Source organism: Macaca thibetana, chromosome 2, assembly GCF_024542745.1.
Source record: "Macaca thibetana thibetana isolate TM-01 chromosome 2, ASM2454274v1, whole genome shotgun sequence".
Lineage (NCBI taxonomy): Eukaryota > Metazoa > Chordata > Mammalia > Primates > Cercopithecidae > Macaca > Macaca thibetana.
Window position 1 is genome coordinate 91,700,084 of NC_065579.1, and position 27,065 is coordinate 91,727,148.

Here is a 27,065-nt window from a genome sequence, read left to right on the forward strand (position 1 = left end):
TTCATCTAAGAACATCTGAAAGACAGTCTCACACGAGCAAAGACCGAAAGGACATCCACCACCAAGTACCTCTCTTGAAAAAACTGCTTGGCGAAGCACTTCAGTAGACTAGGGAATGAATCAAATAAGTAATGCACTCACAAAATCAAGACCACAGTTGACTTAGGCTTCCTTGGAGCTTGGAAGAACCCCTTCCCAAGCTGGAGAGCTGGCTTCTTGGAGGTGGGAGTAGAGGCCCTGAGGGGCTCAGGGGAAGAATTCCCACTGATTTGCAAGAAAGGAATTGGCCACTGTGTACTCATTTGCCACTCAGTCCTGTCCTAACCTTCCTCTCCTGTCTCTCTCACAGACTGTTTTTGAAAGGAATTGCCATTCAGAGGACTGTGCCGCGGACCTGCAGCTTCGGGGTAAACTGCTGCTCTCTGGGTATGTCAGTGTTTCCTTCACAGCGTTGTTCTCAGAAGCTCCTTTTCCTTGACCCCAGGCCCGAAACCTGAATGTGCAGATTTCCCCACTGAAGAGGATAAACAGAGTTGATGGGTTACAATAATATTTTGTGGTTTTAAAAAAATGTATATTACAAAATAATTATAACAAAAGCTTTGTTGGGAAGATTGTTTCGGTTTGGTTTTGTTTGCAGTTCTACATATCTCACAATTTAGCTTATATTTCTAATTTCTGTGAGTATTTGGGGGGTGGCTATTTTATGCTTGCTGATTGTATTAAGTTGAATCATATGAAATTGCCAATATTTGACCTTTTGGACAATTTCATGTGATTCAACCTATTATTATATAAAGATTTATCCCCACCCCCGTCTCTGTGCATGCGTGCGCGTGTGCGCACACACACACACAATTTAACAATAGTGTATGTTTTTAACAACAAGTAACTTTTCTGCGGCAGGAGAGGGCTGAAGAAGAGGGGCAGGCTGTCCTGATCCAAGTGAACAGACAGTCTCTTTATTGTTTCAGGGTTTCTTCCCGCACTACTTGAATCCCCCGAGGCTAAAGGTGAGCCGTACAGCAGCCTTCTGTTTCCTCTTCGCCAACCTTTTATTTTAGACTTCATTTAGGATGAAGGTGTTGGTCCTAATCATTTAGCCTAATTTCACAGAATGGCTTCCTTTTGAAACAATTCCTTCTGAAAAACTGTTTTAGCCTTGGGGCCAGAAACCCCTCTATTAGATTTATTACCATTTCTGAAAAACAGTCACCAGTTTTGATAGTTATTTTTCAAAATGCATAGCATGTCCCTTACTTAAAACTATGAGAGTTAAGTTTGGATAAAATGAAATGAATATACCATTATGAACCAGTGCCTACACTAGGACATTTTTTTTTATTGTTATACTTTAAGTTCCAGGATACATGTGCAAAACATGCAGGTTTGTTACATAGGTATACACATGCCATGGTGGTTTGCTGTACCCATCAACCCATCATCTACATTAGGTATTTCTCCTAATGCTATCCCTCCCCTAACCCTCCACCCCCGACAGGCCCCAGTGTGTGATGTTCCCCTCCCTGCGTGCATGTGTTGTCATTGTTCAACTCCCACTTATGGATAAGAACATGCGGTGTTTGGTTTTCTGTTCTTGTGTTAATTTGCTGAGAATGATGGTTTCCAGCTTCGTCCGTGTCCCTGAAAAGGACATGAACTCATCCTTTTCTATGGTTGCATAATGTTCCACAGTGTATATGTGCCACATTTTCTTTATCCAGTCTATCATCGATGGGCATTTGGGTTGGTTCCAAGTCTTTGCTGTTGTGAACAGTGCTGCAATAAACATATGTGTCATGTGTCTTTATAGTAGAATGATTTATAATTCTTTGGGTATATACCCAGTAATGGGATTGCTGGGTCAAATGGTATTTCTAGTTCTAGATCCTTGAGGAATCGCCACACTGTTTTCCACAATAGTTGAACTAATTTACACTCCCAGCAACAGTGTAAAAGCGTTCCTATTTCTCCACATCCTCTCCAGCATCAGTTGTTTTCCTGACTTTTTAGTGATCACCATTCTAACTGGCGTGACATGGTATCTGATTATGGTGTTGATTTGCATTTATCTAATAACCAGTGATGGTGAGCATTTTTTCTTATATTTGTTGGCCACATAAATGTCTTCTTTTTAGAAGTGTCTGTTCATATCCTTTGCCTACATTTTGATGGGGTTGTTTTTTTCTTGTAAATTTGTTTAAGTTCTTTGTAGATTATGGATATTAGGTCTTTTGCTGTGCAGAAGCTCTTTAGTTTAATTAGATCCCATTTGTCAATTCTGGCTTTTGTTGCCATTGCTTTCGGTGTTTTAGTCATGAAGCCTTTGGACATGCCTATGTCCTAAATGGTATTGCCTAGGTTTTCTTCTAGAGTTTTTATGGTTTTAGGTCTTAACCTTTAACTCTTTAATCCATCTTGAGTTAATTTTTGTATAAGGTGTAAGGAAGGGGTCCAGTTTCAGTTTTCTGCATATGGCTAGCCAGTTTTCCCAACACCATTTATTAAACAGGGAATCCTTACCCCATTGCTTGTTTTTATCAGGTTTGTCAAAGATCAGATGGTTGTAGATGTGTGGTGTTATTTCTGAGGCCTCTGTTTTGTTCCATTGGTCTATATCTCTGTTTTGGTACCAGTACCATGCTGTTTTACTGTAGCCTCGTAATATAGTTTAAAGTCAGGTAGCATGATGACTCCAGCTTTGTTCTTTTTGCTTAGGATTGCCTTGGCTATACGGGTTCTTTTTTGGTTCCATATGAAATTTAAAGTAGTTTTTTCTAATTCCATGAAGAAAGTCAATGATAGCTTGTTGGTGATAGCATTGAATCTATAAATTACTTTGAGCAGTATGGCCATTTTCACGATATTGATTCTTTGTATCCATGAGCACAAACTGTTTTTTCATTTGTTTGTGTCCTCTCTTATTTCCTTGAGCAGTGATTTATAGTTCTCCTTGAAGAGGTCCTTCACATCCCTTGTAAGTTGGATATACGGATATTTTATTCTGTTTATAGCAGTTTTGAATGGGAGTTCACTCTTGATTTGGCTCTTTGTCTCTTATTGGTGTATAGAATTCTTGTGATTTTCTCACATTGATTTTGTATCCTGAGACTGCTGAAGTTGCTTGTCAGCTTAAGGAGATTTTGGGCTGAGATGATGGGGTTTTCTAAATATACAATCATGTCATCTGTGAACAGAGACAATATGACTTCCTCTCTTCCTATTTGAATACCCTTTGTTTCCTTCTCTTGCCTGATTACCCTGGCCAGAACTTCCAATACTGTGTTGAATGGGAGTGGTGAGAGAGGGCATCCTTGTCTTCTGCCAGTTTTCAAAGGAATACTTCCAGCGTTTGCTCATTCAGTATGATATTGGCTGTAGATTTGTCATAAATAGCTCTTATTATTTTGAGATATGTTCCATCAATACCTAGTTTATTGAGAGTTTTTAGCATCAAGGGGTGTTGAATTTTATCAAAGGCCTTTTCTGCATCTATTGAGATAATCATGTGTTTTTTGTCATTGGTTCTGTTTATGTGATGGATTATGTTTATTGATTTGCATATGTTGAACCAGACTTGCATCCCAGGGATGAAGCTGATTTGATCGTGGTGGACAAGCTTTTTGATGTGCTGCTGGATTTGGTTTGCCAGTATTTTATTATGGATTTTCACATCGATATTCATCAGGGATATTGGCCTGAAATTTTCTTTTTTGGTTGTGTCTCTGCCAGGTTTTGGTATCAGGATGATACTGGCCTCATAAAATGAGTTAGGGAGGAGTCCCTCTTTTTCTATTGATTGGCATAGTTTCAGAAGAAACGATACCAGCTCCTGTTTCTACCTCTGGTGGAATTCGGTTGTGAATCCACCTGGTCCTGGGCTTCTTTTGGTTGGTAAGCTATTAATTACTACCTCAATTTTGGAACTTGCTATTGGTCTACTCAGGGATTCGACTTCTTCCTGGTTTAGTCTTTGGAGGGTGTATGTGTCCAGGAATTTATCCATTTCTTCTAGATTTTCTAGTTTATTTGTGTAGAGGTATTTATAGTATTCTCTGATGGTAGCTTGTATTTCTCTGTGATAGGTGGTGGTATCTCCTTTATCATTTTTTATTGTGTCTATTTGATTCTTCTCTGTTTTCTTCTTTATTAATCTGGCTAGTGGTCTATTTTGTTCATCTTTTCAAAAAAAACCAGCTCCTGGATTCATTGATTTTTTTTGAAGGGTTTTCATGTCTCTATCTCCTTCAGTTCTGCTCTGATCTTTGTTATTTCTTGTCTTCTGCTAGCTTCTGAATTTGTTTGCTTTTGCTTCTCTAGTAAATTGTGAGATTAGGGTGTCAATTTTAGATCTTTCCTGCTTTCTCCTGTGGGCATTTAGTGCTATAAATTTTCCTCTAAACTCTGCTTTAGGTGTGTCCCAGCAATTCTGGTATGTTGTGTCTTTGTTCTCATTAGTTTCAAAGAACTTATTTATTTCTGCCTTAATTTTGTTATTTACCTGGTAGTCATTCAGGAGCAGGTTGTTCACTTACCATGTAGTTGTGCAGTTTTGAGTGAATTTCTTAATGTTGAGTTCTAATTTGATTGCACTGCGGTCTGAGAGACTGTTATGATTTCTGTTCTTTTGCATTTGCTGAGGAGTATTTTACTTCCAATTACGTGGTCAATTTTAGAATAAGTGTGATGTGGTGCTGAGAAGAATGTATATTCTGTTGATTTGGGGTGGAAAGTTCTGTAGATATCTATTAGGTCTGCTTGGTCCAGAACTGAGTTCAAGTCCTGAATGTCCTTGTTAATTTTCTGTCTCATTGATCTAATATTTGACAGTGGGGTGTTAAAATCTCCCACTATTATTGTGTGGGAGTCTAAGTTTCTTTGTAGTCTCTAAGAACTTGCTTTATGAATCTGGGTGCTCCCGTATTGGGTGCATATATATTTATGATAGTTAGCTCTTCTTGTTGCATGATCCCTTTAACATTATGTAATGCCCTTCTTTGTCTTTTTTTAATCTTTGTTGATTTAAAGTCCATTTTGTCAGGACTAGGATTACAACCCCTGCTCTTTTTTGCTTTCCATTTGCTTGGTAAATATTCCAGCATCCCTTTATTTTGAGCCTATGTGTGTCTTTGCACATGAGATGGGTCTCCTGAATACAGCACACTAATGGATCTTGACTCTTTATCCAGTTTGCCAGTCTATGTCTTTTAACTGGGGCATTTAGCCCGTTTACATTTAAGGTTAATACTGTTATATGTGAATTTGATCCTTTCATTATGATACTAGCTGATTATTTTGCTCATTAGTTGATGCAGTTTCTCCATAGTGTTGATGGCCTTTACAATTCGGCATGTTTTTGCAGTGGCTGGTACCGGTTTTTCCTTTCCATGTTTAGTGCTCTCTTCAGGAGCTCTTGTAAGGCAGGCCTGGTGGTGACAGAATCTCAGAGCATTTGCTTCTCTGTAAAAAAATTTCCTTCACTTATGAGGCTTAGTTTGGCTGGATATGAAATTCAGGGCTGAAAATTCTTTTCTTTAAGAATATTGAATATTGGCCCCCACTCTCTTCTGGCTTGTAGGGTTTCTGCAGAAAGATTCACTGTTAGTCTGATGGGCTTCCCTTTGTTGATAACCCAACCTTTCTCTCTGGCTGCCCTTAACATAATGCCCTTAACATTATGTGTCCTGGGGTTGGTCTTTTCGAGGAGTCTCTTTGTAGTGTTCTCTGTATTTCCTGAATTTGAATGTTGGCCTGTCTTACTAGGTTGAGGAAGTTCTCCTGGATAATATCCTGAAGAGTGTTTTCCAATTTGATTCCATTCTCCCCATCACTTTCAGGTACACCAATCAAATGTAGGTTTGGTCTTTTCACTTAGTCGCATTATTTCTTGGAGGCTTTGTTCATTTCTTTTCATTCTTTTTTCTCTAATCTTGTCCTCATGCTTTATTTCATTAAGTTGATCTTCAATCTTTGATATCCTTTCTTCTGCTTGATTGATTTGGCTGTTGTTCCTTGTGTATGCTTCATGAAGTTCTTGTGCTGTGTTTTTCAGCTCCATCGGGTCATTTATGTTCTTCTCTAAACTGGGTATCCTAGTTAGCAATTCTTCTAACCTTTTTTCAAGGTTCTTAGCATCCTTGAATTGGGTTAGAATATGCTCCTTTAGCTCAGAGGACTTTGTTATTACCCACCTTCTGAAGCCTACTTCTGTCAATTCATCAAACTCATTCCCTGTCCAGTTTTGTTCCCTTGCTGGCGAGGAGTTGTGATCCTTTGGAGGGGAAGACACATTCTGGTTTTCGGAATTTTCAACCTTTTTGCACTGGTTTTTCCTCATCTTCGTGGATTTATCTACCTTTCATCTTTGATGTTGGTGACTTTCAGATGGGGTTTCTGTATAGAAGTACACTAGGACATTTTAACTTATGATGGTACATGATCTTTCATTCACCAAAGGAAAGTAATACTAAGATTCCTTTTCTTCAGTTTGAGTTTACTGGAGGAAGTTGATGTACACACACACACACACACACACACAGACACAAATACTTCTCCAAACCACTTAAATATTAATTAGCATTACTTTTATTTAGGGCAAATGTGGTAGATTAAAATAGCACATGTTTTGCCAACCTTACGAAATTACTTAAAACTCATGGAATGGATATTGGAATTGTTTCACATTAGTATGAAGGACCTCCTGGGATTATTAGAGAAACTGACTTTAAAGAAGGTTCATAAATTTGCAGCTCATTAATTTTAACTTTAAATAGGCCTTCCAAAAAGTGTTTTAGGGAAAAAATAACAAGAAACAAAAATATATGGATTTTTTTTTGTCTTGAGGCAGACTGGGAATGCTGGAAATTTATTTTGGATCATAGAAAACCTTCATGTGGTGGGAAAATGTTCTCCTGCTCCAAGGTCAGATAATAAGTTAGGAAAGTCCTAACACTCTTGCTGCCCATTAGTGGATGATCAAATCCATCTCTATTGAATTGTGCTTTTTTAATATTAAGATGTAAAATTCAAGGCTCAGTAAAGCACCTTGTGGCTAAAGCTGCCTCCACTGCCCCAGTCTGGCCTTTCAAGTGTGGTCAGAACCAGTTATGCTCTGTAGGCACAGTAATCAATAATGCTTGAACAACTAGTGTGGTGGCCAGGACCCAGACCCCCATATGTATCAGCTACCAATTGCCACAAAAAATGCTCCATAACAAATCACCCCAAAGCTCGATGGTATGAACAGCAATCACTGATTCTCGTGGATTTTCAGGTCAGCTGGCCCAGGCTGGATTCAGCTGGACCTTGGCTGATTTATCCATGCATCTAGGTTCAGCAGAGGGTAGGTTCTAGGCTTGGGTGACACCATTCAGCTCTACTCCCTGTGTCTTTCTTTTTCCTTTGGAACCAGTGGGCAAGCCTGGGCATATTCTCACAGCATAGCAGAGGTATAAGAAGGCATGCAGAAACGTGCAAGGACTCTTAAGGCCTGGGCTTAGAACTGGTGCACTTTTCCTGCAGCCTTATTCTATTGGCCATAGGAAGTCGCATGGCCAAACCCAAAGTCAAGGGACATAAAGTTAGTGAGAGGAATTACAAAGCCGCACAGCAAAGGGCCTGAGTATAAGGAGGAGGTGAAGACTTGGGACCCATAATGCAATCTACTACACTATATAAACAGTAAGGTAGCCCTGTCTCTTATCCTGATGCCTTGTTGTTATCAGGGCTATTTCAGTCTTTCTTGCAATTCCATCTCCATGGAATTCAGACATGAGAGCTGGAGACTGGGTAAGAAGATTTTCTGAACCTCCAAAACAATGCCTTTGGACCGAAGCTCTCAGGCTCGTCTTAGATTGGGTTATTTCTCAGAGGACCCTTGGCCTCTCAAAATAGCCTTTTGGCTGAATCCTCCATTAAAGAAACCTTCGTTATACTTTTGGGCCCATAGCTGTTCTCACAGGAGCCATTGGAGAAATGTTCATTGATACTTGGATAACGAACCTGTGGTTCAATTACATGGGATTTATCCAGACCTTTGGTATTTACTCTTCAGAGCCAGGGACAATGTGAGGGAAGGTACAATCAGTTAAGTGCTAGTGGAAACCAGGGTCTGAATTTGGTTGGCAGAGGCGTAGTGGCTCCAAGCAGAGGTGAGCTGCTTTGGTTATCATTGAACTCTCTTGATTCATTCTTGTCTGGGATGGAATGTTCCCTCCTTCCTTGTTCAAGCCGGGCAAGTCCTAGGCACTGGGCTGCAGAAGTGAGCAGTATGTGGGCCCTGCTCTCCTGCTGTGAGCAGAGCAAGAGGCTGGGTGATAGTGGTACCACACGGTGAGTGCTAGGTGGGTTACTCCAGGGCTCTGCAGCAGCTTCCAAGAGGTGGTGTTGAGAGAAATGAGGACTCAGGCATTCTGGACAGAGGGAAAATGTGAGCAGAAGTATGGAGAACAGGACTCCCATGAAGATCTGCAGGTGTCTGGAATGAAGGAGGCAGTCAGGAGAACACAGTGAGGAGAAAGGGAGAGAAACCAGATTGTGGAACACTTATGAGTCTGGACTTCATCCTGAAGCCAATGGGAGTACAGCCAAGTTGTAGTGTAAGTGCATTTAACCTAACAAGAATACAGCCAGGAGGCCAGGCGCAGTGGCTCTGCCTGTAATCCCAGCACTTTGGGCGGCTGAGGCAGATGGTTTGCTTCAGCTCAGGAGTTTGAGACCAGCCTGGGCAACATGTCAAAACTCTGTCTCTACAAAAACATACAAAAATTAGCCAGGCATGGTGGCAGGCGCCTCTAGTCCCAGCTACTTGGGAGGCTGAGGTGGGAGGATCACTTGAGCCTGGGAAGCGGAGGTTGTGGTGAGCTGAGATGGCACCACTGCACTCCAGCCTGGGTGACTGGGGAAAAAAAATGCAGCCTGCACACTCCAGGAGCCGGGGTGGGGAAGGGAGAGGAGAATATTGAGATGGTATAGGTCATATGGCCCTCTATTCTGCTCAATGAAAGTATGTTCCAGCTTGAGTTTTGAGTTTGCTCCTGTCTCCATCTGTCTCAGTTCCTGCTTCCCTGCCTTGGGTAGGTCTGTGGGGCAGCTACCCTTCATCCCAGTGCAGGAGTAGCCTTGTCAGGGTTGGACTTATGAGAGATGTTGTGCTGATTTCCCCCATGGTGCCCCCGGAAGGGCTTCACAAGGCCAACTTGGACACAATTTTTGCTTTCTGTGATGTCTTTAGAACTTAGCTCTCCTGTTAGCTGTGACCTCACTCACTGTATGAAAAGTTGAAGCAAATGGGTCACAGAAAAAGATTTCTCTGATGACTTTGTAGACAGTTGGTCCACGGTGTTGTGGCTGGAGGCCTCTGAGTACCCACCAGACTGAGGAGCCTTTGTGTTAAGACAGAGGGAAGGACATCTGGGAGTGATTGGGTCACCCAGAGTGGCCAGAGATCAAGCCATAGGAAATGCTGTCTGTGACCAGGATTCATGGATGTTTTTATTTTCCTCTCTGGAGAGCATGAATTCTGGCAGGCCTGTGATCTCTTAAAACAATCAACTCTTCAATTAGAAGTTCATGATCTTTAATGGGCTCGAGCCCAGTTCCAAAACAGGCCATTGTCAAAACGTCTAGGAACAGGGATGAAACTTGTTTAAAAGTTTCTACTAAACAGGACTGAAAATTCCATTTGTAAAAGGATGCAACTATGTTTTGTCTTTTCAAATACTCACAGTACCTAAGAAAGCATCACATATGATAAAGAAAAAGATATGGCAGGTGAGCTTTAAAAAAATTCTTTTTTTGATGCATTCTATCAGAAATCAGTGGAACATTTCAGTGCTGTCTGGTTAGCCAACTGCGATAAAATAAGGACTTTTAAGGGAGATGAAAAAACACAGCAGGATATCTGTAAAGCTAGAACCATCTGGTGGCAACATATAATTGTCCTATGGTTGTAGCCTTGATAATGCTGTTGCCATGGGGGTTGGGTGGTGGGGTGAAGTGCATTTCCCAAAACTGTTGGCTAGCTGAGGGATGGGAGCTCCATCCTGAAAACCAGTCTTCCAGAGGGGAATCCCCAAACCCAGAGAGCTATTCTGAGTTTGAAACAAGTTGTTCTTCTCAAAAGTGGCAGAGTGGTTAGAATCATCAACTGCACAGCCTAGGTCAAAAGTGAAGTTTGTCTTGTTTTATAAAGCGAAAGACACCCTTGTTTAGTGAGCACTGTCCAAGCACTAGATACCCCACTGAGTACTCCATATACATAAAAGCACTGAAGTATCTTACCGGCTGCATAACCTTGAGCAAGTTGCTTAACATCTCTGCCTGTTTTCTCCTCTGTGAAATGGGGAAAATAACAGCAGCACCTTACAAGGTTATTTTGCATATTAATTAATTAATACATATTCAAGTGCTTCTAAAAGTGCTTAGCATATAAGCAAACACTCAGTAGTGAAAACTAGCATTATTATTTCATTTAATCCTCAACAACACTGATATTAAATATTCTTATACTTTTTTTACTGAGGGTAGTGCAGAGGCTCAGGAAGGCCAGGTTACTTGCTCAAGGCTCATGCTGTACGGGAAAATTAAAGCTTGGAATGTCTGATTCTACGTCCTGCTCATCTCCTGTACATTGTCTTCTGTTGTCTCTGGGTTCAGCTATCAGCTGACTCTGGACCAGAGGTACTAAGGCTGGAGACCTTGGGGAAAAAGTCCTCCTCTCTGTGAAAGCCCCACTGCAGAGAGGAGGTAGATGGGCAAAAACTCCACTAGCAAAGATAGCTGCCATCCCTCCCCTCCATTCTCCCATGTGCTGTCTGACCCAGAGGCCCTGTTCAATAGCTTTTCCCCCTGGAGACACAAGCGATCTGTCCTGCTGTGTCCAGTAGCCACAGTGGACACTTTTAAGAAAGGTGAAAAAACAGTGGCGTCACTGTGGCTGATGTCCAGTGGCATCATCAGTGGCAGTCCTTGCACTGAGTCAGCACATTCTTTTTTTTTGAGACAGAGTTTCGCTCTTGTTGCCCAAGCTGGCAATGGTGCAATCTCAGCTCACCATAACCTCTGCCTCCCGGGTTCAAGCGATTCTCCTGCTCAGCCTCCCGAGTAGCTGGGATTACAGGCATGTGCCACCATGCCTGGCTAATTTTGTGTTTTTAGTAAAGACAGGGTTTCTCCATGTTGGTCAGGCTGGTCTCGAGCTTCTGACCTCAGGTGATCCGCCCACCTCAGCCTCCCAAAGTGTTGGGATTACAGACATAAGCCACCGCACCTGGACAAATCAGCACATCCTTTATCTGTGTAGGTTGCATTTTCTTTCCTTGGAGAGCCTCAGATTCAATGGTGGGTTTGTGGCTGGCATACCAGCAGTTTCCTAAAATGTAATGTCATCACTGTTATTATTATGATATGAGGGAAGGTGAATAGGAACTCATCAGAAACCTGGAAAATGTTGCCAGAACATTAGCCATGTGATTTTTTTCCCCTTCATTGTCTGCACCAGCTCTGAAGAAAAAATGTGTAAGTTTGTTGATTTGTAGTAGCTGGCTTTTTTTTTTTTTTTTTTTTTTTTTTTTTTTTAATGGAGTTTTGCTCTTGTCGCCCAGGCTGGAGTAGAGTGGTGTGATCTCAGCTCACTGCAACCTTCGCCTCCTGGGTTCAAGCGATTCTCCTGCCTCAGCCTCCCGAGTAGCTGGGATTACAGGCACCCGCCACCATGCCCGGCTAATTTTTGTATTTTTTCAGTAGAGATGGGGTTTCACCATGTTGTCCAGGCTAGCCTCGAACTCTTGACTTCAGGTGATCCACCCACCTTGGTCTCCCAAGGTGCTGGGATTACAGGCATGAGCCACTGCGCTCGGCCTAGCTGGCTTTAATGGTTGCTGTTTCTGGAATCTCTGGCTATAGGAATGGATTTCTCAATGGTATATTCTTGAAAGAAAGGCAAAATGCTCAAGCAAATGGAACCTTTTGAATAAGAGTTGACAGATTGCTCATCCTTGCCCTCCTTTCTCAGAACAAGTGTTTGCCTTTGCTCTGATGTGGGCCTTCCTTTTTTTTTTTTTTTTTTTTTTGACAAAGTCTCACTTTGTTGCCCAGGCTGGAGTGCAGTGGTACTATCTTGGCTCACTACACTTTCCGCCTCCCAGGTTCAAGCGATTCTCCTGCCTCACTCAGCCTCCCGAGCAGCTGGGATTACAGGCACTCACCACCATGCCCAGCTAATTTTTATATTTTTAGTAGAGATAGGGTTTTACCATATTGGCCAGGCTGGTCTCGAAATCCTGACCTCAAGCAATTCACCTACCTTGGCCTCCCAAAGTGCTGGGATTACAGGCATGAGCCACCACACCCAGCCTGATGTGGGCTTTCTAAGAGGCAGCAGCAGATGCCTCTCCTCCCATCCCAGCCACGCATCAAGGATGAATAGGCATGTGGGTGCCTTCCATGGGAGTTACCTGGTGGAGGGTGGGATTTAGGCCCCAGGGAAGGTGATGAGCAGTGTAAGGGACGGTCACACACTGGAGAGACATCGAAGGGTGACATGCCCTTCCAGAGAGTCCAGCTTCTGTTCACCTGATGAGAGGTGACACAGTGCTACTGTTCATTCGTTTGACAAATGTGGATGGAGCACTTGCTATGGATATGCCAGGCCTGGTGGAAATAAACACACACTGCTGCATCACGATGCTCCTGGTCTAGAAGGGGAGACACACATGAAAACAGGTATCATTAACTGTAGTCGTGATCACGATGGGAATATAGGGAGTTCCCTTGAAGCACAAGGGAGGCAGCACTCTACATGGTCTAAGGTTGAGTTCTCCTAGAAGCAGACCATGAGACAAGGATTTGAGTGCAAATAATTGAGCGAGCAGTGCAGCAAATGAAGGGAAGAAGTAAGGAAGTATACAGGGAAGTCTGCGGTGAGGATGCATCATAGCACTAATATATCAGTTACTTATTGCTATAACAAATCACCCCAGGACTCCATGCCTTAAACCAGCCACCATTTGTTTAGCTCCTGATTCTGTGGTCAGCTGTTGAGGTTAGGCTCGGCTGTTCAGGTCTTCTGGTCTCATTTGGGCTCCCTCCTGCATCTATAGACAACCTCAGGTTGGTTGGATGCCTGGCTGTTGGTTTGTGGTTCGCTGGCGTTCCTCCACATGGTCTCTCCTCCTCCAGCAGGCTAGCCCAGGATTACTCTTACAGTGTGGCCAGGGCCCAAAATGCAGAGCAGCAGTGCACAAGACCTCATGAGGCCTAGTTCCAGAACAGATATATTCTCACTTTTGCTACATTCTGTTGATCAAAGCAAAAGTCATAGGGGTCGCATGGAAGTACACTCTGCTTCCTGATGGGAGGAGCTGCAAAGTCACATGGCAAAGGGTGTGATCCAGAGAGGCTGTCAGTCAGTGCATCATCCCCCGCTCCCACAGTGGATGATTGGCACTTCGTCCTGCAGGGAAACGTACCTCTTGGAATGACTATATCTGAGAGGTGAAGGAGCTGGGGTGTTTGTATCCCAATTCCTGAGATTCACTGGGTGAGAGCTACTCTGGGTTAGGTGGGTGGGGACAGTTAGCTCCCTGGCACTTGCATCCTTGTCTAGCTATGGGAAAAGGTCCTCAGATACAAAAATGCAGACACTGGCAGCTGAAAGTCAGCAAAAGCATTGGGGTCAGAAGTGGGGAGTGTGGGAGGGGATGGCAGGGACATGGATGATGTCTCCTGTACCCACTTTCTCACAGACTCTCAGTTGATGAATTTATTCTGAAAAATTCCAACAGGAGTGTCATATCACCTTTTGACATGGAGGCTTCTTCCCATTAGCTTCCTCGGAATACTTTCATTTCAGGTCTTGCCAAACACCCAGCTTTCTCCATTACTATGATAACTATTCTCTATTGCATTTGTCTGCATCTTTTTTTCCCCTTCTCTAGCAAGCATAACAATATATTGCACACATGCAGAAGGGCGTTTGGCTTTACAGCAAACCTGTGAACCATCTATAGGGCTCCGAGTTTTGTTCCCATTTCGCTGAGGACAGCAGCAAAGGCAGATAAGGGATGTGTCCACAGCACGTCCCAGGCAGAGAGGATAAACCCCCTGAGCCCTGCATGATCCTGGGAGTGACGTGGGCCAAGCCCAGCCAAGCAACAGAACTCTGTGTTTCTTAGGAGCCCTGGCTCCAGCCCAGCTCAGGCATAAGCACAACCCATGACTCTGGGATGCCCCTCAGTTGTCTTACGAAGTAACTCAGGCCTCGCTGTGGGGTAGAGACAAGCCCAGCACTCAAGTTCTTCCAGGTTGGTGGATTTTATGTGTGTACTTGGAGCCAGAGCATTTCTGGTGCAGAATAGGTAGCTGACAGGCAGGGATTAGAGTCACTTATCTGAGGTTCAAAAAAGTAAATAGCAGAGGCAGGAGAAATACCTGGTGGGAGGCTCCGGAGCCTGATATTCTAGCAATTTGACCCATGGCCCCTGACTTTAAATAGCCATTGCAGCTTGGGGAACCTGGCCTGTCTAGGTGGAAACGACTTTTGGAAATTCCTCCTATTGCAGAAAGCATCTGATTTGCAGTTTCCTGAATGCGAGGCTCCAGGTGTAGGGACCGCCACCCAAGGAACTAACCTTTTTCTCTGTTGGGCAGACTGAGGGGAGCTTTTCAGGGTCCACCATACATGAGCAGCAGATAGCTGTCCCCACACATACCATATTTCAGAGACAGCCCCTTCCCTCCTGAGCAGACACTGGCTGACATTTTCCAGCATCGACTTTCTAGATGGTGAGAGGATGGGGATGCTTAGAGGGGCAGTGAAGGCAAGACTGAGGCAGTAAACTGTGGCGACTGTAGAAGAGTCTGCCCATGTGCTCGTAGCGGCCTTCCTCCTGAGACACTTGGGAAGGCTGAGTCTACCTCACAGGTGTGCCTGATAAAATTTTTGGGGGCAGTGTTTTCCTTGGCTTCCAAACATAGACATCCATTGGAGGTTTTATGTGGAAGCATCTTTCCAGCAGGCACAATGACATGGCTATTTCCCTTGTGACTGGACTCAAGAAAAGGACCTATCAAGAGAATGTAGCCCTGAATCCCTCCCTTCTCTCAACTTGGAGCAGACCGGGAGCCATGTGTGGTTTCCTCGCTAAGATTTTTGCAGTTTATTCTGTGTGGCTGTGTGTGTTGGTCCCTTGCCACTAATCCTAGACTCACCCATCCCAGCACAGGCTTGTGACTGTGGGCCAAGCCAAATTCTGAAGCAGTGCAGTTATTTGTTGTCTGAACTCAGTCTTCCCCAACACATACTTTTCTTGTTGTCCTGCACACACCCTTTCATCAGCATCCCTCCAAAGTTTGTTCTGAGCCACCTGATGTAACTTCAGGTGAACAAGAAGGCTGCCCCGTGGCTTTCCACAGATGAAAGGCCAAAGGCAGCTGTGGCTTTGCCTTGTCCCCAGTGGTCACTGGCCACGGGTGAGACCTGGGTTTCACATGACCTGCCCATAAATCAGTTCGCTGCAATTGCAGTGAGAGAGAAGGTACCTTGTAGAAAACCTCTAGATTTTATGAGCTTGTTTCCCTGACTCCATTCCAAAGCCATGGGTGAGACTTGGGTTTAACATGACCTGCCCATAAATCAGTTTGCTGAAATTGCAGTGAGAGGGAAGGTACCATGTAGAGAACCTCTAGATTTTATGAGCTTGCTTCCCTGACTCCATTCCAGAGTGATCTTGATCCAAAAATGACAAGGCTGGGTGGATGCCACTGATGTCACACCCAGATCCCTTGCTGTGCAGGTGCACTGCTCCCAGCTGCTGTGCTGGCTGCTAGCTGCTCACAGCGGCCCCTCCTTTGGTCTGGAAAGTCACCCTTACCCTGCCAGGGAGGGTGACTTGTTAGCCAATGTCTGGCTGATGTGGGGTGTGGATTAACTCCCTGGTGCAGTTTATGCTGCACAGCTCCCCTTGGCGTCTGGTTGAGGCTAGATTCCCCCTGCGCACACAGCCTTGGTCCACTCCTGCCCCGTCCCTGCCCCAGCCTGGTTCCCTGGCTTCCCAACCGATCCCTGGATCTCTGCCACAGGCTCTGGCTTCCAGGGAAGGGAGCCTGTCCTGAGATGCGGCAGAACCTCATGTTTTATTTATCTGCTCTTAGATCTCCTGTCCGGGCAGGCTGATTCCTTTTTAGGATTCCAAGTTTCAAAAGGAAATCAAATCCAATGCATTTATCAGACATTAGTGGGAGAGGGAAAAAAAACAGTTGCTCATTGGCTTTTTATTTGCCCTCTTGGAATTGCAGAGAATTTTGTTATTTTTATTTTTAAAAACCAGACTTGTGGAATAAAGTGTGGGAGACCACTTCAGGCTGGTCCAGGGGACTTTGTGTCTTCCCCTGAGGCTTTGTTTTTAAAGAGGACTTTCCAGACCCAAGGGAAGGGAAGGGGGGGCTCCCTTGAGAGAAATGGCTTTCAGGCAAAGTTGTTACTGGTGGGGAACTGAAGACAGGTACAGTCCTTACTGCATAAGGGGACAGGTGATGTTCAGTTGCAATCATAAGCCTTTCTCAGCAGGAGCACTGGACTCACTTTTAAGAAAGTTTTCTGTGATAATGAGATTTGAACTGGAGGAAATGCTGTTCTTTCAGTTAACAGTTGTGTTTTTTTCAAGAAAAGAAAGACAAATGTTAAAACTGTTTTTTGTTTGTTTGTTTGTTTGTTTGTTTTCTCCTGGTGTAAAAGAACAATTTCACCTCCTAAGCCAAGAAGGAAAAAATTCTCATCTAAACCACCAGGCTTAAAGGTGGCTCCTTGTCAGTCCTGAGGTGGCAGGATTGAGGTGAATGAAATCAACCACAGTTTCTAATGTCTTCTTATATGCCTTCAGAAACGCCTTGCTCACCTTTCCTCCTGCTGTCCTAGGCTGAGCCTGCCACCCCTTCTTCCCTCTGTCCATCATGGCCTCTCCTTAGGGTCATTAATTCAGTCCGTACCACTCACCTTCCCATAGGACAGGTGCTCTTAACCTGGAGTCTATGTCCTCTTGCTGATCTGTGAGCCCAGATAAGAAAACGATTGCATTTTGTTTTCACTAACTACACACTGAAATTTAACATCATATTCAATTATGAATGTAGGAAACAGATTACAGTAATATTACCAAGACCTGTGACTCTGTCCCAAATAGAAATCACAGGTATTGTCAAATCAAGTTAGAGTTATTGCAGGTATTTCAAACTACCATTTACATTCATCCCTCCTTCAGAGTTATACTATTAGATTTACTTCCAGATCTTTTTATTTAATATTTTTTTTAAAGCATATTGCTAAACTACACATTTGTGCCCTCCCCTTTCCCATAGGGCTACCTCACCTCCTGGGAGAAAAGATTCAAAATCTAGGAGATTCATAATTTCAATATATTCCATTGCTTGTGACTATTTATGGCCCCATTTGGTTCCTGAGCTAGAAACAGAAAAGTTATGACCATGACAGAATTACTTGTCAAGGGACCATGATGACGCTGCTAACCTGGGCTTTCTTGAGCTGTCTGCTCTGCCAGCTTTGATGAAATGCACATATACTGCTTGCATTTTCTATGCAGTGGCCAAGTGTAACAGGCAGCGCATGTGTGGCAGATTGTGGCAGCAGGACCTTGCTGGGTCAAGTCATATATTGCGGCACACCAGTGCTGTCTTAGGACATTGGACCTCCGAGCAGCCTGCAGATCTTGGGAATTCCTCTGCCCCCTAAAGTATTCCTTGTCTTTTATCCAGTTGTTACAGTGAGTGAACCTGATTTGTTCCAGATGTCCTAAGATTTAGTGATTCCGGAAACTATTCCTAAAGTCAAGGCTGATGAGGATTTGAATTCCTCTGTTAGCTGGGAACCAGCAGTTCTTTACACAGTTAAACAGATGGGGCAGGAGGAGGGAGACTGAGCTGCCTGGAGGGATGGGGGGCCCTCTGACTGGCTTATTTGCCTTGTTAGAAAGAGGATGACCTTTGAAGCAAATATCGATTACACCACTGCATGAGTTATTAGAAGAGCCAGAGTTGGGGCCAGAGTCAGCTGGGCAGGGACATGGACATGCTTTTTTTTTTTTAAGTAATACATATTTACCTTAATTATCTGAATGTTCTTGCTAGGGAAACCACTATTTTGGCTCGGATCACCTTAGTAAATGCTTTTTTCTTTCACTTTTTGAGCATAAAACTGGCCCAGGTGGGTACCTATGAGGGAGGTAGAGGTATTTCTGACTTCCTATAAGTGAGTTTTTCAAATCAGAAATTCAGTCCCAGGAATGATTTCCCTGACCCACTGTAAATTTTAATTGAGGTGCCTTACAGGGGTGCCCTATGATCTCTCTCTGGAGTTAATAACCATATGGATCTGTTTTGCCTGATTAGAAGGGATTTCTAAAGCATGATGAGATGGGGAAGCGCAACTCCAAGTACATGGCATAATAACTCATTCCCAGAGGAAGTTAAAACATGTACACATACATATGGAATGTTCTGTTTAATGATATTATTGGTTTATGCAGTATTTGAATATATAAATATGAATATAAAGCTATGTACAGTTGTGGATTTAAAACAAAAGCAGAACTTAACTAATGTTGCTGTTTAGATTTTTTTCAAGTGTATTTGAATGCAGACAAGTGTCCAGATAGATGCTAGTGGAAGTCTGAGACAAGCTATGTAAGGGTATCAACCCAGGGTTCCACTGGAGCTGGGCCAGACTACTGGGTTGTGTATCTAGAGAGACCAGGGCAGGACTGCTGGAGGACAAGCTGAGTGGTGCCGAGGTAGGGCAGTGATATGGTTTGGCTGTGTCCCCACATAAATCTCATCTTGAATTGTAGCTCCCATGATTCCCACATGTTGTGCAAGGGACCTGGTGGGAGGTAAATAAATCATAGGGGCGAGTCTTTCCTGTGCTATTCTTGTGACAGTGAATAAGTCTCACGAGATCTCATGGTTTTATAAAGGGGAGTTCCCCTGCACACACTCTCTTGCCTGCCACCATAAGACGTGACTTTGCTCATTCACCTTCCGCCATGATTGTGAGGCCTCCCCAGCCATGTGGAACTGTGAGTCAATTAAACCTCTTTCCTTTATAAATTACCCAGTCTCAGGTATATCTTTATTAGCAGCATGAGAACAGGCTAATGCAGGCAGGATAGGCACACCTGGGAAGGAGGCCGGGGTCAGATAAGATGGTAAGCTTTGAACAGAGGGAAGCTTGTCATAGGGGATGTTGAACTGGTTGGGATGAGGAGCATCCAATGGGCTAGAGGAGGTGATTTAGGGCTGAGGCTGTAAACCACAGGGGATTACCTATGTTTATTTGAGGCCAGTTGCAGGATAACCACAGGACAAGACTAGTAGTTGGACAGAAATAACAATTTTTATTATTCTAGAATAGATTAAAATACAAAAATAAAATTAGATTTTGTTTCTCTGATTTATTTAGAATTGAACCTTTTTTGGTACAATATTCTTCTTTAGTATTTCTTGGTGATTTTTTTTTTTACAACAAAAAGTAGAGCAATACCTTTCTTGGTGTTCTTGGTGAGTAAAATAAATCCCTAATATTTGCAACAATCTCTAGAGTCTTCTAAATCAGGAAATTTTAATGACTTTCACAGCAGTAAAAATTGATATTTATATTCTAAATAATTCGATGTTTCAATGAAATCTGCAGGAATCCAAAACAACAGGCAGTCACTAACTAAAATGGGACAGCAAGACAAAAATAGTTTCCTATCCCTGTAGGAAACAGAAATCTCGGAGCTTTCACTGCATGAAAACCAACTCCATTTTAGTACCTCGTTGCACTTCAGGCTTTCCCTGTCCAGAGTTCTCACACATGACAGTGAGCTCCAACTACAACTTATTCCAAGCTGAGAGTAATGGACTGAGAATCTGAAAACATGACACATCAATCCATTCCCCACCTTTCCCCTGCGGGACTCAAAAAAACAACATTTCCCAGGCTCCCTTGCAGATAGACTTCTTGTGAGGTTCAGCCAATGAGATCACTGGTGTGAGATTGGAGAAAGGGAGTAGGAGAAAAGTCAGGGTGTTTCTCCCCAACTCCAGTCACTTCAAGCAGCATCTCTGGCAGTAGCTACTTCTCCTCCATGGTCTTAGCTCCCTCTTGGCAGTCCCAGTCCCAGTCGTAATCACAACACCTCCTCTCCCGGTCCCTCCAACTCTAAGTGTCTCAAAAGAAGACATTCATACAGCCAACAGACACATGAAAAAATGCTCATCATCACTGGCCATCAGAGAAATGCAAATCAAAACCACAATGAGATACCATCTCACACCAGTTAGAATGGCCATCATTAAAAAGTCAGGAAACAACACGTGCTGGAGAGGATGTGGAGAAATAGGAACACTTTTACACTGTTGGTGGGATTGTAAACTAGTTCAACCATTATGGAAAACAGTATGGCGATTCCTCAAGGATCTAGAACTAGATGTACCATATGACCTAGCCATCCCATTACTGGGTATATACCCAAAGGATTATAAATTATGCTGCTATAAAGACACATGCACTCGTATGTTTATTGCAGCACTATTCACAATAGCAAAGACTTGGAATCAACCCAAATGTCCATCAGTGACAGATTGGATTAAGAAAATGTGGCACATATACACCATGGAATACTATGCAGCCATCAAAAAGGATGAGTTTGTGTCCTTTGTAGGGACATGGATGCAGCTGGAAACCATCATTCTTAGCAATCTATCACAAGAACAGAAAACCAAACACCGCATGTTCTCACTCATAGGTGGGAACTGAACAATGAGATCACTTGGACTCAGGAAGGGGAACATCTCACACAGGGGCCTGTCATGGGGAGAGGGGAGGGGGCAGGGGTTGCATTGGGAGTTATACCTGATGTAAATGACAAGTTGATGGGTGCAGCACACCAACATGGCACAAGTATACATATGTAACAAACCTGCACGTTATGCACATGTACCCTACAACTTAAAGTATAATAATAATAAATAAATTAAAAAAAAAAAAAAAAAAGAGTGTCAGCAGTTGCTTCTGATCTCAGCTTTTCCTCATCTTACCTTGTTTGCTCTTCTGGTTCTTCTCACACCTTTGTACCTGGTTCCCCATTCTAATCCCTTCTATGAACTGCTTGGCCTGGGTTCTGCTTTCCTGTCTGGCCTCTGACTAATACACAGTGGATTTGAATCCTGGTACTGCCACTAGTTACTAAATAAGTTATTAAGTGGCCTACCTTATTTAGTCCTCAATGTCTTTGCAAAACGGGAGGAGGTTGGTCTGTAATGGATTCTGAGATCCCTTGAAGCTTTGAAAATCCATGAGTCTCTAAACTTTGATCTCATAATACATATTCATGAAATGGCTACATTTTTCTAGCTCCATTACAGAGATAGTTTTTTATTATTTGCTTTCCAGGACATGGTCTTAGCCTTCATAATACTGTTTGTTTACAGATTTCATGATTTACCCCGGCATCATTCCACTAAAGGCTGATGTTGGCGGCATTATGCTTAGGGGACATAGAAATGTTGTGGTTTTGAGAATGGGCTTTTATATTGTTTGGCATAGATCACTAAAGAACAGTTACCTGTGTCATGAAGGAGAGGCCCCCAGACTGGCACTTTGAATGCAAATTCTTCTGTAACAAATCCAGGAGACTTTGGAATAACTCTCAGATGCAGCAGTAGACTTGATTATAAAAGCTCCCAGCCCATAGAGGTGAGCAGAGGCTGAGGAGTAAACACCTTACCAACATTCTGGGACAAAATAGCATGAACGCTGTTGTACCTTGGAGGTACAATAGCAGCTGCCTTCCTAGGTGGGGAAGCTGAGAGCAGCGTCTTACAGGAGTGCATGCCCTGTAGAGAGAGGCTCAGGAACTTGTGCTTGCTGACATGTATATCTTCTCGAATTGGTCCCTAGTGAGTCTATCCAAAGTGAATTACACTGGGGAAACTCAGAAATATACACCCCTCAGATTCACCAAGGGTGGTATCTTGTGTGTTTCCTTTAAGTTGTACCAGTTTATGGCAGGGGCAGTGTTTAAAATAGTTAAGAACCTGCACAGCATGAGCACACCTATCTTTGAGAACAGTTGCCAGCCATAGAGAACTGGTACAGCTCCCCTGGTACAACCCACTGATGGTCAGTCTGGGGCCAGGGGTGCCTTTGGTCACCCACACCCACATTTGGCAGGACTATGAGGTCTAGGACTTGAACCACATCAGTAGAAATTGAGACTATGGCACCTGGGATGCCTCCTTGTGACAGGTGCGCAAGAAGGAAAGCGAGCAGAATGTGGATCCCAAGGGTTGGGTATGGTTTCTCCAGGCTCTTTCCAGAAGGAGCCTGGGCCCCTGTAATTCAGAGATACTCAGATTAACAGATCTGGTCTCCAGCCAGTGACAGGCCTCAGTCACTGGACCATTCTCCCATTCAGAAAGCTGACATAGGATCCTGTAGCAGGAATGATCAGTGCTGGCTGCATCCCTTTTATACTTATGTGCTATGCTGGTATGCAGCTACCAGTAACTATATCTCTTTGCATTTTCTGCCTACCAAGTATCTTGCCAGAGGTACTGGGAGTAGATGTGCAGCTCCCTGCCTCTGCAGTAGCCCTCAACAAATGACTGACGGGAGTGGGCACATAAATATTCCCTCATCCCACCAATGGGATAACTCTGTTCTGCTCATGTGTTGCACAGTTTCCCAGAGCTCCCCAGCAAGATTAAGTTCCAGGTGCTCAGGGAGCTGACTGGCTTGATGTTGCTGCCTTTGCTGGTTGCCTGTCCTTCTGTGTCTCACTCTATGCCTTCCCTACTGGTGTTTTATGGAACCACCTCTGGAATAAACAACTTACTTTCAAACCTGTCTCCAGCTCTGCATGTGCGGGAGCCTGCACTGACATTCTTTATTCCCTAGATCTGTGTGGCTTGCTACTTTTTTTCCCACCACATCACAGGTAATGAATGAGGTTCATTTGTACAGCATACAACTTTGGACATCAGATTTTGGTGAAACTCAAAATTACTTGGTGAAAAAGAAAAGCGCACATATGTTATGCTTTTTTTTTTTTTTTAGCATTTCATAATATTCACTAAAGCATTTTATAAGCAACTGAGTTGTAGGAACGAAATATGATCAATTTTTTAAAACTACCTTTTTTTTTTTTTTTTTTTTTTTGAGACAGTCTCTCGCTCTTTTGCCAGACTGGAGTGCAGTCGTGCAATCTCAGCTCACTGCAACCTCTGCCTCCCAGGTTCCAGCCATTCTCCTGCCTCAGCTTCCCAAGTAGCTGGGACTACAGGTGTGCACCACCATGCCCAGCTAATTTTTGTATTTTTAGTAGTGACGGGGTTTCACCATGTTGGCCAGGATGGCCTCAGTCTCTTGATCTCATGATCCACCTGCTTCAGCCTCCCAAAGTGCAGGGATTACAGGCATGAGCCACCACGCCCAGCCCAAAACTATTTACTTTTATTTTTACTCAAATTTATTTACCCTGGACCTCTTCTTCACAAGTAGTAACACAAGCAAGTGTGTATCATTAAAGATTTATCACAAATCAACCATATTATATTGTAAGTAGAGCGAAACTGGTGAAACAAATTTTATTCAATGCAGTGTATCCCAAAAGTGATTATTTGAGCATATAATCAATATTAAAACAGCTGTGGAGATTTTTACATCTTTGTGTGTGTGCTGTCTTTGAAAACTCATGTGTATTTTAAACTTAATTCAGACCAGCCACATTTTAAGTGCTCAAATGCCACATGTGGCACTGGTCTAGAACATGAACTTTAGAGTTGTCCCACCCAATAGGCAAGGGAGCTGGGGTAATTACACACCAGTTCCCATCAGTCATTGAGGGTTGCTGCAGAGCATGTCAGAAACTTAATTCTTAGGCACTTTCCTGGCCTGCAGAGGAAAGCCCTCTGACAAAGAGATTGGGATACTGACTAGATAGAACTGCAGCCTGTGCAGGTTACAGTGATAAGACTCAGGTGGAACCACTAATAGCCGACTACATTTTTTAATATCTTCACTTTGGTGCCTTATTATTGTCAAATTACTTGCAATAATATATCTTAAGTTGGCCACTCAAGAAAACTTGGTTAAATTCACTGGCCTAGAAGATCAACATCAAATCTTTGTCTTCAAGATCTAAGAGAATCTGGATGTGCCCTACACATATCTACTTGCCTCTCGCTAATCTTTCTGCTAAGAATGTCCTTCTCCTGCCCCTTTCCATGTTATTTCTGCCCACCTTCATCCTCTGATCATGTTTATTTTTCTCTCTGGCTGGAATATACTCCCTGTTTTTCTGCCCATCCATAGGCAGAGCATTTTACAAGCAAGTGACTTTTAGGATCATTCTTTCAGATGTGGTTCAATTGCTACCTGTCTCTGGAAGCTTCATGTAATAACTTCAGTCAACAGTGATTTCTTTCCCCTGAGTTTCTCTTGCCCCTTGATCTTACCTGTTCCTTTGGCGGGTCTTACCAAATTCATGGTTTATTTCCTGGGTAATTCATTTACCAGCATGCATTCAGGAGGTGCCTGACAGTCCTCACTTATTCCCTGTAGCTTGATTAACACCGTCCCTTAATTATTGATGTTATAATCAATTTATTTGGTATTTTGTGCTTGTATCCCTCGTAGAAAGACATCAGATAAGCAATTTTGGTTTTTTGGTTTACTCATGTTTGTAATTTTAAACTCTGAAAATTGAAAACCTTTGATAGCTGTCAACAAAGTACCCAGAAAGAAGGTTGCCCACAAGAGTGGCTAAAGACATCTAGAGTTATCTCAAATGCCTCCACAAATTTCAAAGAAAATTGTCAAGAGAAAAATTAAGCACCTCGGTAGCATTTGCAAAGAGATGATACCTTATATTCTAAATATTCTCCCAGTATTCTAAAATATTCTAAATGCTAAGAAAAATAAACACAATTTTATTTATAATATTATAGCCAAGTAAGTTTCATGTACATTGTATACTATTTAATTGCATTTTTATATGCTTTAAGAGCAATGGGAAAGGCAAAGGAGCACTGGACCAGGGGTTAGAGCTCTGCCCTTGTCTGCTGAGTGACCTTGAGGAAGTCACTTAACTGTCTGCCTTTATCTGCAAAATGGTGACCCAAATGAACCCCCTTCCAGCTGTCAAATTCCATGTCTGATTTTATGATGTCTGCCCTTTTTAAGAATGGGAAGCATTGTTTGTGATTTCACATTGCAAGGGCTATTTACATGTGTGCTTTGCATTATTGATTTTATGATACATTGTTGAGAGTATCTGATTTTTTGGAAGCTGAATCCTTGCTAAGGACATGCTGCCCCCAGTTGTGATATTGCTCCTAGGAAGAATACAGTCTGCTTCACAATGTCCTTTTTGGTATGATTTCCATGACTGAGAAAACTGGGGATTGTATGTGTAGTACATCTGGTTTATCCACTTGTCTGTCCATGGACACTTTGGATTGTGTCTACCCTTGGCTACTGTGAATAGTGCTGCTATGAACATGGGGGAACAAATGTCTCTTTGAGTTCCTGCTTTCAGTTCATTGGGTAATATACCCAAAACTACAATTTTGGGGTTATATGACAATTCTATGTTTAATTATTTTGAGAAATATTCATATTGTTTTCCAAGCAGCTGCTCGATTTTACATTCCTACCAACAGTGCACAAAGGTTTCAATTTCTCCACGTTCTTGACAATTCTTATCTTCTGTTTTTTTGGTAGTTGCCATCCTAATAGGCATGAGGTGGGAAAAAGTGGTTTTTAAAATGTAACAGATGGATAAACAACTGGGAGAAATAAGAGAAGGAGGGAAGGATGGATGGATGGACAGACTTGGCTGCTCTACACTATTATCCTAGTCATCATTGTCAAATATAGTTGTGGTTGATAGATACAATACCAATAATGATAATGATGGTGTAATGAGAAGTTTTTTAGTGCAAATAGTTGGATGCATTTGATTAACACTTGTGCTAGCCTTTACTCAGGCTAGATTTATGATGGCAGCAAAAGAAAAGGTCATGGTTTTTATGTCTGAGACTTAAGGAAAATCTAAATGATCCAATAGAAAATTATTAAGCATCATCCAAAAAATTATCTGGATAGAAGGGGAAAATTTTGCTTCAGTGGCCTTAGTGATTCAGCACATGTGGTTGATATGGAAATGTATTGCATTTACCTAACAAGGAACTTTGAATGGTAATCCTAATGTACAGTGATGAATGAGGGTAGAGAACAAGTTCTACAGAGATTTTCTGGCTTGACACAGCTGCCAGGATGTCATCAGTAACATCAGCCATTGAGTATAGTGAATGAATTGGTGCTAAACTTAAGTGCAAACCCAATAACACAGTCAAAAAAATCCGACTGCTATGAGATGTACTTGGGTAGGATTTTTAAAAACAAATGAGCAATATATTTCCAGCAGGCTATATACATGCTGTAAGATAAGCTTTATAGAAACAGTACACTTTGTATCTTATGTTGACTACTAATAAGGATTTTCATATAAAAGCACAGCAAAGCGGTCCGTGTACAAAGTAATATAACCCACTTAAAAGACTGCACAAGCAAATTAAAATTAATGGGGAAATTTCTCAGGGAATAAAATTTCTTGAAGATTAGAAACACTGTTCCTCAATAAATAAGCACCCCTGCAGTGTTTAGCACAAAAACTCTATGCTTGATCGTTTTACTATTTCAGCAGGACTGTAAGAGAGGTTGGTCTTTGTGGAGTCCTGTTCCTTTCAGGTGTTAGTAAACTTTCTTGCCAAAGCCCTTCCTGACTGAGATGGAGATGATATTAGAGCCATAGCTGGGACAACCTTCATGCCAAAGGAGGTGTGCTGCTAGTTGCAGCTCAGACCCTACATGGCTGGGTGACCTCAGTTGGGTGGGTTCCCCTTTCTGGGGCTCAACTTCTTCATCTGTAAAATGTGAAGGGGGAGCTAATGATCTGTTGTGGGGATGTCATGGATATTCATTCAAGTGTTCACTGAACACCTGC

The 27,065-nt window shown here is 42.8% G+C and overlaps 1 protein-coding gene across 2 annotated transcripts in view; it reads left to right on the forward strand.

The window, feature by feature from the left end:
• Positions 1 to 27,065, forward strand: part of ITGA9 (integrin subunit alpha 9) — a 388,944-nt gene that overhangs the window by 207,911 nt on the left and 153,968 nt on the right. For both annotated transcript variants that reach the window (XM_050780278.1, XM_050780279.1), the window contains one exon: positions 350 to 426. In XM_050780278.1, the coding sequence (XP_050636235.1) occupies positions 350 to 426 (77 nt within the window). The remainder of the gene's footprint in view (positions 1 to 349; positions 427 to 27,065) is intronic.